This window comes from Ornithorhynchus anatinus, chromosome X1 (genome assembly GCF_004115215.2).
Source record: "Ornithorhynchus anatinus isolate Pmale09 chromosome X1, mOrnAna1.pri.v4, whole genome shotgun sequence".
Taxonomy (NCBI): domain Eukaryota; kingdom Metazoa; phylum Chordata; class Mammalia; order Monotremata; family Ornithorhynchidae; genus Ornithorhynchus; species Ornithorhynchus anatinus.
Window position 1 is genome coordinate 65,192,247 of NC_041749.1, and position 12,587 is coordinate 65,204,833.

At 40.9% G+C, this 12,587-nt stretch overlaps 1 protein-coding gene across 1 annotated transcript in view; it reads right to left on the bottom strand.

Moving 5' to 3' along the window:
• SYNPR (synaptoporin) overlaps positions 1-11,593 on the bottom strand; it is a 313,578-nt gene extending 301,985 nt beyond the window's left edge. The window contains exons 1-2 of the mRNA XM_029049706.2: positions 11,323-11,593; positions 11,080-11,145 (exon numbers count right to left, since the gene is read on the bottom strand). Of these exons, the coding sequence (XP_028905539.1) occupies positions 11,080-11,145; positions 11,323-11,340 (84 nt within the window). The 5' untranslated portion in view covers positions 11,341-11,593. The remainder of the gene's footprint in view (positions 1-11,079; positions 11,146-11,322) is intronic.
• Positions 11,594-12,587: the final 994 nt, after the last annotated feature.

Below are 12,587 nucleotides of genomic sequence, written 5' to 3' on the forward strand. Positions count from 1 at the left end.
GTAACCTTTATTCACCACTCTCTCAGCCCTTACAGCACTTAGGTACATATCCATGACTTTTTATGTCTGTCTTCCTTTTTAGACCGAAAGGTAGTTGTGGGCAGTGAACGTGTCTGACACTGTAATAGTGTACCCTCCCAAACATTTAGTACAGTGCTCTGCAGATAGTAAGTCTTAATAAATGATTGGCTAAAAAATAATAATAATAATAATTAATTGTGGTATTTAAGTGCTTACTATGTGCCAGGCACCATACTAAGCGCTGGGGTGGATACAAGCAAATCGAGTCCGACACAGTCTCTGACCCATATGGGGTTCACAATTAATCACCATTTTTCAGTTGAAGTAACTGGGGCACAGAGAAGTTAAGTGATTTGCCCAAAGTCTGCAGATAACTGGCAGAGCCAGGATTAGAACACAGGTCCTTCTGACTCCCAGGGACCTGCTCTATCCACCTGGCCCTGCAGCTTCTATATGATGATGATAAAGTTCCATTGTTGCATGAAAACTATTGCGAGGAAAATAGCCTTAAGGTCATTTGAGGGTAACACAGAAAAGGGACAGCTCTCCCAGGAAAACTAGAAATAAATTTTAGCTACTGCCAGGTGAGAAGGATAAAAAGAATGAGGCTGGACAAATAAGATGAGCAAGTATGTTAGGATATCCTGTAAAATCTAGATGGTGGGTGAAAGCATGAAGATTAATGATATCAAGTCACAAGAAAACTGGGAAGAACCAGATATTTTAAAAAGGCTAACTAGAATCAGAAAGTAGCCTGAAATAAGGCTATCAATTTTGTTAATATTTAATATGAGAAGGGGAAAATATTAGGAGAATCTCACTGTGACAGGGAACATTCAGAGACACGGGAGGTCCTGGGGATGGCAGAACAAGTAACAAACAGGGTATGTATGAGAGAGATTCACTTGAACATATTTGAATGCAGTAAATAAATGATTTGTTGTTAAAGCATGCGGTGATTAAATTATTTCTCATAAAGATTCCACCACATTCTAGAGCTATATTAATCCAATTTGTGATCATTAATAAAACATGATACAGCAACAACCTTAGTTTTTAGAGGTCTGTTTAAGGATTGGCATTTCAGAGAATTCCTGGTGATCAAATTCAGGACAAAAGAGATTATGACTTTAAATTGGAGACTTGTTAGGCCATATTTGATGTCAAAAAGGGGAAATGTGGAAGCTTCATTTGCAGTCTTGAAAAATGTACCCCTAAGCACCACCTGGACCTGTTTTGTTTTGATGGAGCTAGGTAACTAAAAATCTATTGAGAATCATGTCCAGATGCCAATATGTGCAGCTGATGTTCTCCAGGGGTGAGCTCGAATTCAGTGGAGTGGCAACTGAATTGTCATTTCATGACACATGACTGGTCTCATTTTTTAAATCAGAGATATTTTGTCTCAAGCAAAATTAACTTCAAATTAAAATCCAGAATTGTGTTTGGGTGATGTAATTAACATGCCCTTTCTACAAGTGACTCAGATATAGGATTTGTGCATCTACCAATTGAGTTTCATAAATGAGTCCAGGAATACGAATATAAAACATGAAGCTACTCCTTCTCCCCTGAAGAATGTAGGTATAAATAGAAGAGGACTAAAAATAACTGACCAATTGTAGCTGTACAGCCTGGTACTGCAGGAAGAATTCTTTATAATTCTGTCTAGAATACCCAATATTAATAACTTCCAGATTAAGTTTATAATCCAAATTAGGATAGGTAACCCACTGCTAGTGCTCCTAACTTGTTTTCCTTTTCCCCTAGATATAGCCCCAGCCCTAGTATCCCTTTTCTCTGCATTTCACAAGAAGCTAATTATTGACCTTCAATGATTGCTCTTCAATGTCTCCACCTCCAAAGATCACTATATATCCACTCAATTTAAATGGTCATCTGCCATCCATAAAGGAAAAATAGGAGGAATTAGGTGAGACGAAGAGAGAAAATGAGAAAGGGTTGGTTCAAACATAGCAAAGAGCTTTCTGAAAGGGGCTGAAGAAAAGAAGGTTGTGGAATCACTAGACAGGTGGCTGGATAAGTTGATCCCTTGAGGTCACTTTTATCTCTGTAGTTTTATGCTATCTATGCTTCTCTGTGCAACAGCTCATTCAATCCAGTGTATTTATGGTGTGTGGGAAACTCTCTTTGGGACAACATTTCTTCCAATCTGGTCTCTCTATTGTCTCAGTAATTTAGATCACTGCTTAAGGAATATTCACATTGAAAAATAACCATTTATCAGGTCTAGTTAAAAAAAAGGCATATATATTCAATGAAAAGGAGTACAACCAAAGATCAACTTCAAAGATGAACCAATGGGAAAATAATATTATTTTCTATTAAAGTCATTAGGGAGTAGTTCAGCAGTTCATTATTTTCTTGGCAAATACTTTCAAGTGAAGTTCACCACAGAAAAAATTACAGCAAACCTAAATTATTCAGCATGGTTTTTGTTTTGTTTTTAAAGATGGGAGTAGACCCAATTAATTTGTTGTTCCTGGATCCTTAATCTGACCTGTATTACTAGTTTATGCAAGTTAAAAGGAATTTAAATGTTTAAAATAATGTGACATGCTTCAGGCTGCATACTAATTCCATCAATCACCTGGTTGAATCTACATAGACCAAATGAAGTGTAGAGATGTGGAAATCATTCAGAGAATCTCAATTCTGTTGAAGGACAAAGGAAAGCATTATGGCTCAATAGAAAGAGAACGAGCCTGGGAGGCAGGGGACCTGAGTTCTAATCCAGAACCTTAACACTTGTGTGCTGTGTGACCTTGGGAAACTCTCTTAACTTCTCTGTGCCTCAGTTTCCTCATCTTCAAAGTGGGGATTAATTGTCCCTTCTCCCTCCTGGACCGCAAGCTCCAAGCAACCCTGCCTATCACATATCTTCTTTAATGCTTAGTACAGTGGTTGGCATATAGAAAGCACTTAAATATCACAAATATTATTGGTCCTTGTCCAAATATTGAGGATGGTTATCCCTAGTAATCAGATTTACCAAATAGTGGCTCTATTCTCCATTTACTTTTGTCAGAATAGACAAATCCTTGGCTTTATTCTGACTGAGGGGACAGATCATTGGTGTATATCTACTAGGAACCCTCTAGCCCATATATTTAAACATTATTTCAATCCTAAAAGCAGCCCATTCAGGATTCTCAAATTTTGGTGGAGGAATGGGGTTTCTGCTCCGTCTCTAAAATGTCCAATAAGACTATATCCCAAATCCATCCAGCAACAGCAAATAAGGTATCTCCAGATCAGTTAGCCCTTGCTTTTTCTCTTTCCCTCTCAGGAATCATGTGGGCAACTAGTAAATCACTGCACCATCTAGGTTTTCCGCCTTCCAAACACACCCATACTGTCCATAAACACTAGCCTGAACCATTGGCCTGGGAGCCAATTTGTTTCCCAGCATCCTTCCAACTAATCAGATCAAGCTATTGAAACTCCTGTTCTATGTCCAGTCTTGAATCTACACATTACTTTTGTCAGATTCTAGGAAGAAGACTATCTCCCTCAAAAGAGGTCACCTCTTCGAGCTAAGTGAATACTTCTTTCATGGGTCAGTAGCCCAACAGACATTTACATCTGAAGAAGGTCTTGGATTAATAAAACAAACAAAAACACTTTGATATTGTCTTGTTAAAAAAAATCCCAATATGAAATGACTTTTGCAGTAATCAAACATTAATCTAACATCCCAATAAAAGTCACACATAAATCAGGTTGAAGGGAACATAAATATGGAAATGTTGATAAACACTCCTGGGTGATAGCCCTAGTCCCAAATATAATTCTTTCCAGGTTAATATACTATCAGTGGGAGTACTCTTCTATCACAGTACCTATGAATGAACTTCTAAAGTTCTCCCCTTAGAGAATTATCAATGTTTGCCTGCTTTGCCCCTGAAAATTGCATTTTTAAGATAAATTCACAAATACTAAAGATAATTCACCTATAAAATTGTTTAAAATAATGAAAAACAATCACAAAAAAGTGTAGAGTATTGAGGCCATGTTTGTGTTTACTATTTTTGCTTTATGGTACAGCATTCGTTTGGCATATAAATATGTATGCACAAACAGATATATGAACATATACACACATAAACCCATATATGTATATCTGTCCAACAGTTCACTGCTAGGTAACAGTGTTTGAGACTGTGCTTCACCATGTCTTTAAAACGTATTTTTCTACACTCTGGAGTTGTGTGTGTCTCCTTTCAGTTTCCTATACATCAGCTGCTTCCAGTCTCCTGCTGCCATCCATTTTCCTCCCATGTGCCACCTAGTGGAACTTTATTCCTATGAGCATGACTTCACTGCTGATGAGCTATTTCAGGACCTCATTGCTTATAATCTTATCCTGCTATTTGAGGCTTAAAATAGTTCACAGATGATGCTAATGAAACCACTCTAGGAGCTGAGTGAGTCTTCTGTAGTAGGTGTATTTCTCATAATAGATTGGATGCCAAAGCCACACACTGTCTTGTAGTCTTCCCAAGGCCATATTTTCTACATCTTTGTGCATCAATCATAGTTATTGAGTGCTTATTGTGTGCTATAACAGAGTTGGCAGACACATTCCCTGTCCACAACAAGCTTACAGTCTAGAGGTGCATCATTGGAGAGTGTACTGCCTAGATAGCAGAGTGCATTGACTGCTTTGAGTTCTATACTGAGGATATTGCGGATACACACCTTTGGCTGTGTGTTTAGTTTCCTTGGTATAGGCTGCTCTATGACTTCCATTTTCTTCAGACACTGTTAGACTATAGCACCTTACTGCATCTACAAAGTGATTCATAATCATTTCCATGTCTTTTTGGTATTTATGAAGCACTTATTATGTGTCAAGTACTGTTTTAAGCACTGTGGTAGATTCAAGTTAATCACGTTCTGGGATATGTCTCTAAAGCAGTCATCTGTACATAGAAGTTCCTGAGACAACAGATACATACCAATGACTGCTCTAGAAGCGTATACCTCAGAAGACACACAAATGATAATGATTTGACGATGCTCTTAACCTGTTGAGCTGGAAGAGACTGAGTGGATCACAAGCATATTCTGATGCTGGTTTGTAAATCTCATCCCCAAAACTCTTCTAATGCATCAAAAAATATGTACTAACTTCAGAATATATGGGGGCAATATGAAATTTGGTTTGGGGAGAAAATGGAACACATTATCTTATTTCCCACTGAAATGATAGCTTGTAAATGTCAATTTGACTAATCATGAATTCTCTTAAGAAGGCATCTGTAAGAACAGAGAGGGATGAAGGAATATTCCAAGAGTCCACTGTTACTCAATGAATACTGGCACAGAAGTCAACATGCTCAAAGAGAATATTACCTTTCATTTTCCTTGAGTAAAGATGCATAGATATCAGTTGTATACAACTGCAGTTTCTTTTCAAAGAAGATGTGTTATCAGAGTTTGTAAGCATTCTGATACATTCAGCATTTTAAAGTCCAAACAGCAATCTATTATTGTAATTGTAAAAAAGCATCAGTAGCACAAAGCAGGTATCTTATATGAATTATCTTAGCTTATTGTGTTAAATATTCATATTTGGAAAGCACAATATTTTGTCACCAATTAAGCTAGAACTTACAATTGCACTTTGATGTAACTGAGTAGTTACAGAAGACCTTATTCAGACTGCATTTCATAATTTAAAAATATCTGTTAGAACATTATGCCTTATTCATTCTTAAAGAAAGGGACAGTCTGGCTAAAAAGAACACCCAAGGCCTTCGATATTAAGAAATACAAAGGGGAAAAAAGAATATGGTAGAACAATGAATGACATATGTTATAGCTTATTTTTATACTTGCAGTAGATCATGTTGAAATTTTTTTTTTAATTGGAAAACTTTTCCCTAACTAAATGTAAAGGCAAGGATTAGGGAGAGTGACAAGGGTTACTATTCAAGCACATAAAGCCCTGAATACTGTTATTTATAATATTTTCAAAGCCAGAAATACTTTAAATAACCAGTCCCCATAACAAGGAGAGTAACTTGTTATGAATGAACTCTCTAATAAAATACTTGCAAGTGCAAGAACTAAAGCAAACCTGGTAATAATTGAAAGGTTTCATCAAGATCAGAATCTCTGTTACTCAAAATATAGATAGCCTCACCTGGATCGAGGTCTAATGTTAACATAGGGAGTCAGGACTTATTCAAAATGGAGGTCTTTTACTAATAAGACACTGAGAGGCTCGAGTATGAGGGGTGTTCTTCAGATAAACATTTCAGTCTTGACCAGCAAAGGTTTTGCAAGGACATATGACCTCATCTGAAGCAATCTTTGCAAATGGATAAAGAGAGTTTAAGATTTCATGTTTTATTACTAATAAAATTATCCTGGGAAAAATGAAAGGTCCTAAGAGGACTTAAACCTGCTGTCCATGACAGATCATATGCTTGTGCACACTGACCTTGCCAAGGCACACTTCACTCACCGCAAAGACCCACAATAACATTTGAAGGCAATCAGTAACCGCATTACTTTGTGGAGCCTCTAGTCAGATGTGCTTTTAGACAATTTTATGTGCTTTTAGACAATTTTAAAACACCCCAATTATGTGTATCTTTTGGGCACACAAAGTATTTAAGATCCAGAGTCCTCTATGCCAGGGGCTCAGGTTAGGCTTTGCCAGCCAGCTGCTGCTCTATTGTATCAGGCTTGAGTCTTCCTTCCTTGACTGAGTCTAAGCCCCTGGCTGCCTCAGGGTACTCTGGGATTAGTATTTGCACATCTCAGAAGGCCCATAGTAACTTATAGTTCACTCAATCCAGTGGATCCTGACCTTGAGTCAGGCATGGATTGGCCTACTCCTGCTTCAAGAGCAGGACTGAAGAGGGATTGAAAAACAAAACTCAACTGTGCTTTGAAAATTGAGTTCATCCAACCTTCTTATGAACAATAGGAATGTTAAAATTAACATGCATTGAATAGCCTTTATGTTTGGCATATGCTTTTCTATGAAAATTCCCCTACCCCCTATCATTCTGAAATCTCAAGATTTAAGGGGATTTGTCCCAAATCCAGGGGCATCAGTTTTTGTTTTTCTATGGTATTTGTTAAGCACATGCTATGTGCCAGGCACTATACTACACAATGGGATAGATACAGGGTAATCAGAATACTCTTGAAAGCCAAACCATTTCACACGTGTGAAAAATAAGCATGCTAAACCTCATTACCCCTTAGAATTACTTGATTCACTTAATCTGTGCAATCAAAACCAGAAGAAACAATTAATGTTCTCATATCAGTTGAAAATGCCACCACAGAGGATTCCAAAGCAATTTTTACACTCAAACTACATTGGCAAACAATAAAGTTTGTATTTTCACAAATTAAGTGCAGACCAAAGGTGTGCCTCACCTAAACACACAAATTTCTAGGTTATCAGTAATCAATGAAATGGATAACTGACATAACCTGAGCATTGGGTTGTCTCAAGTTGGTGATTTCACTTTCGTTTTCATCTCCCCAACTAGACTGTAAACTTGTTGACGATAGGAATCACATCTCAACTCAGTTGTACTCTCCCAAGTCCCTCTCAGGGTAGCACCTGGAGAGTTTCCAGTACAGTGCTCAGTGCTTAGAACAGTGCTCAGTGCTTAGAACAGTGCTTCACACATAGTAAGCGCTTAACAAATGCCGTCATTATTACTACTCTACCAGTCTCAACTACAGGAGGGAGAGTCAAGCAAAGGCATACCCATTCCATTCCTAGCTTGGCCAGTGGCTAGTGAGTGGAAGGCAATCTACTACAAGTCAAAACTCACCTGGGCTGGGCTGCAGTGGCACGGGAGAGAGTCAAGGACAGAGACTCAAGTTTACTTTGTGGAAGGAGACAATGGTAAACCACTTTCGTATTTTTACCAAGAAAACTCTATGGATACACTACCAGAATGATTGTAGATAGAGAGCAGGGCGTCTGGGAGAGATGTGTCCATGGTGTCACTAGGGGTTGGAATCGACTCGACAGCTTAAGACGAGACTCTTCCAAGCCCATAGTAGAGATCTCTGTGCTGAGCAAGGGCTTAATAAATTTCACCCATTGATTCTAGAAATTATTGAAAAAACAACAACAACCAGGAGGCCCCCATGGCTTAGGTCACACTTTCCAAATATTAATTCCTCCAAGATGCACTAAGTAAAATCACCATACTGAACTTACTCAGTAGCAAGACAAGGGTGAATGAAAAAGGGCATGTGTATGACAATAGAAGTTGCATTACTAAGCCAAACCTGTCAACTTGGGTTCCTCATCCTATGCAACTTTATGGAAAAACATCTAGAAATTGTTGAAAACTGACCCATACAATAACCCAAGGCTAACTGATCTAAAGTGATTCAGGGAATTAGAAATCCCAGAAGAGAGCCCAAAGCTCCTAATTATCAGTGTGTTAAAGCTCCTTTGCTGTAGGTATAGCACCATCCCCAAAAATAGACAGAACAGCTGTGAGGTTGGAGATGGATAGAGAAAAAATTTTCAAATTACCAATTAGAGCAATAAGAAGTTTAAAACCATTTCACTAGCATGGCATCTTATCCTAAGAGTTTCTAGGAGTAGAATAAATGCTGAGAGGCCACAGTACTATCTAACATTTAGTTTTCAAAGGCATCTGATGTTTATAGCAATGTGTTAATTTCACAGCTTTGGAAATTAAAATATCCTATTTAGCTACTGAATGGGGATCTAGTACAAATTGCAAACTCCATCATTCCACATCCCTTTAAAGGCCACAAAATAGAACTAAATTCCCCACTGCTCAAAGTGAAATGATAGCTTATTCTCTTCATCTTCTCTCTTCCCTATCTGAGCTCCTTTCTGCTAGATGGTCTATGGTTCAATCATCCAGGGTTTTCAAAAGCCTCCCCTCCAACCCCCCCCTCCCCCCCGCCAGACTGTATGCCCAGTGTGGGCAGGGATTATCTCTATTGCTGAACTGTACTTTCCAAGCACTTAGTACAGTGCTCTGCACAGAGTAAGCACTCAGTAAATATGATCGAATGAATGAATGATTGAAAAAGACCAGTGCCACAAGCCCCACTAGTTCATTTTTAATAGGATGAAAACATAGATTCATTAAATGTGATAAAGTGAATAGTTCAATACTACTAGAGGCTGTATCTACATAGGCAGTGAAGTGGAGAGTTAAGGCAATTATATACATGATTTAGACAATGTTAAGGAAAAATTGCATTTTGTCAGCACAAACTATTCAAAATCAGCCTTCTAAATGGATCACCTTCACTGGACACTCGTTCAATATTGTACTTCAACGGGCTCTTGATTAGACACATTGTCATAGAGGAATTAAAAGTAGAATCTTAAAAATAAAATTACCACTACTTTCAGTCCTTATTATGCCAAGCAAAAATAGTCTGGGGAAGAAATTGTGGATTTAAGTTACAGTGGCAGCATTTATTGAGCACCCGCTTGGCTCATTGCACTGAACTAGATGCTTGGAAAGTAAAACAAAACAAAAAACCTCACAAAAATTACCAGCTCCCTTCCCACAAGGACCTTACACTCTAATGGGAGAGAGAAACCCCCACATATTTGCAACCAGAGATTTAAGAACATGTGTTCCTAGAAAGGGCATCAAAACTGAATTGTAACTTACGACTGATTTGGGAAGGAAAATTTAGTATCTATTTTGAATAACCCACTGGGGCCAAAGGTTGAGAAGAACCAGAAGTTTTCTGGACAATGGATATTTCATCTTACTAAAAGTGGTTGCTAGGGATGCACTGAAACTTACTCAGTAAATCGGGTCCTGAAAAAACAATAGAATCAGCCCTTTGAAATTTGCCCTGGTTACCACAAAAATAAATGGTTCCAGACTCTTAATTTGTATAAATAGGATGAGGAAGAACACTGCCATCATATGAATAAGAATCACATCTCAAAACTGCATGCTAGAATTAAAATTTGAACCTTCCCTGCTCTCCCCTCCCCTCTCCCCACAAAATGCTTACATAATTACCCAGCTATTCAGTGTTAGGAGAATGTGCTTAATGCTAGATGGCATGCTCTGAACTTTCTGTTCAGATAGCATCCACTGCCAGGAGGTCTGAAGGCAGGAGAACCTATCTGACCTGCAGATTTCACTATGAATAACCATCAGCGGAACACACAGTGACATTGTTCAGATAACCAATTATCTTCTTTTGTGTTCAGTGCAAAGACGAGTTTGCGCAAGACCATCAAGACGTTCTGAATGAAGGACTTAAAAAGATCGAATAGCTCACCAGAGCCCAATATAGTTCACAACCTTAGAGGAAAGACAAGCTGAACCGAACACCAGACGTACGGAGGGGAGGGACGGGAAACTCAAGAAACGGTGAGAGAAAAGAGAAGTTTTTGTTTTTTTTAAAAAAAAAGTCTGGAAAATCTTTTTTGATTTTCTAGGTCCACTTAGCTCTTCCTAGATCTTCGTTTCACTCGGTCCGTCAACCTGAATAGCCTGAAGAGCTTTCCAGTGCTGAAGGGAGAATGGACGGACAGAGACAAGAGCTCCGCGAACTTCCTATCGCCAGTCCCCTTTCTTCGTTTTCGCACCCCGCTTTAAGGGATCGCCTCTCCTTCCCTAATTCCCAGCTTCGATCCCGTTCAGCAAACTGGGCAGACGGCAGTCTCCGAGGGAGAAGGGAGTGCTATAGGACAGCATCACTCCAGGTGCATCAAATGAACGAAATGATCTTCGCACCCCCTTGCCACACACTTCGTGCCCCGTGAGGCTTCCCAGGAGCATCCCCTATGCCACCCCTTCACTCCTACACGTTTTCTCTCTCCTTTCCGACAGTCTCCGCTGACCCAGAAAACGCCTCGGAAAAAGCCTGCTCCCTCCCTCCCAAAACCCTAGAGCCCGGCTGTGACCCACAGCGCAGCTTGAAGGGCAGAGCCCAAGGAGCCCTTCTCAAAGGAAAAGCTTCGCACTCCCTTTTCATAACCCGTCACCCCCAGTCCCAACCCCGTTCGCCCCTTTCCGAGAGACTCACCCATTCCAGCACCCGCAGAAAGGCTAAAGGCTCCTTGAGTGCTCGGAAAGTGCCTGAAGAAGCCAGCTTTGGGGCAAGGGAGAGCGGAGAAAGGAGAAAGCGATGGAGACAGAGAGAGAGAGAGCGAGAAAAAAAACAACAAGTTAAGGGGAGCAGAAGCTCTTCCAATAGCACCCGTCCCCACTCCCGTACCAGAAAAGTCTTGCTCTGTTGGGACAGGGGGTGCGGACGGCTTGTCCCTACCTGGTTCACTGGGTCCATTGTCGAGCCTCTCCTGTTCACCGCCCCCCTCCTCCCACCCTGTCCCCAGCACCTGCAGCCGCACAAAGTTGAGTCCGAGTTTTCTCCTCCCTGACTCGAGTCCACTAACACGGAGGAGCTTCCAGATTGCCGGCAAAGAGGGGAAGCTCTCGGGACAGCTCCGCAGAAGGAGGCACCGAGCGCCCCCTGAGTTAGGATGCGCTGCGCTTCTTGCGAGCACAGACACACGCACTCCCCCTCTGCGCGAGAGGGAGTCAAGCTCGTCGGAGAAGTGAGCGAGGGGAGGGAGGCAAGTGCGGGACAGAACTTGGGGTGGGGCGACCAAAAGCCCGAGTCGGCCACCGAACGCCTGGTATTGGCTAGCCGAGCTGCCGAAAGGGGAGGCGGAGATGACGACGCTCCAGGATTGGCACAAACTCTGCCGCGCGCGGGGAGAAGCGGAGGGCAGGACCACGGGAAACTTGGGTCCAGGTTTAAGGCAGCACACTGAGCTGAGCAAGACTACTTTCTACTTAGAAAGAGCAGCACCTCTCTTTCACCACACTTACCCCCAACTCCTCCCGCGCGGCCGTACACTCACAAAACGACCGAGATAAGTCTATTTGCTCACCTCCCTCTCCTTGTTCCCAAATCCAGAAAACATCCGAACTGATTCGGGATGAAGTCAGCCCTGGAGCTAACCTCCACAAACCCCTCAACCAATCTGAGGAAAAAAGGATGCGTCCTAAGCAACGTTTCTAAGGTGGAAACCAATTGTGAAATGGCAGGGAATAGTTCACTTCTTTGGGCTGCACTCTCCCAAAGGCTTCCTTCCTTCTTAGGTGTAGCCCCTTTTTCCCTCCGGGCCACCTATAAGTCTCTCTCTTCTCTCCTGTAGGAGTAGGTGCCACAACAAAATGGTCTCCCAGCAACACAAATAGGCAGCCCATCTGTTTCCCACTGAGGCCGTTTTTAGAAGTAGAGGGATATAGCATGAGGACTGGGAGGCAAGAAGCCAAATTTGAGCAATGATGGGTGTGCACTGATCTGGCTGCCACAAATGGAAATTCAAGGAAAGCTGGAAATTCAGAGAGGGAGAAAGTATCCAAAGAACCACCCAGACCATCTGCAGTTAGATGGTTCAGTTCCCAATTCCTTTCCCACTATGAATTTCTACTCTAATGCTACTCATAAGAAGTAAAAACTGAAGTAGCTCATTACTGTGTATGATTCTGCTGTCTTAGGGGCACTATATTCACAGACTAGAT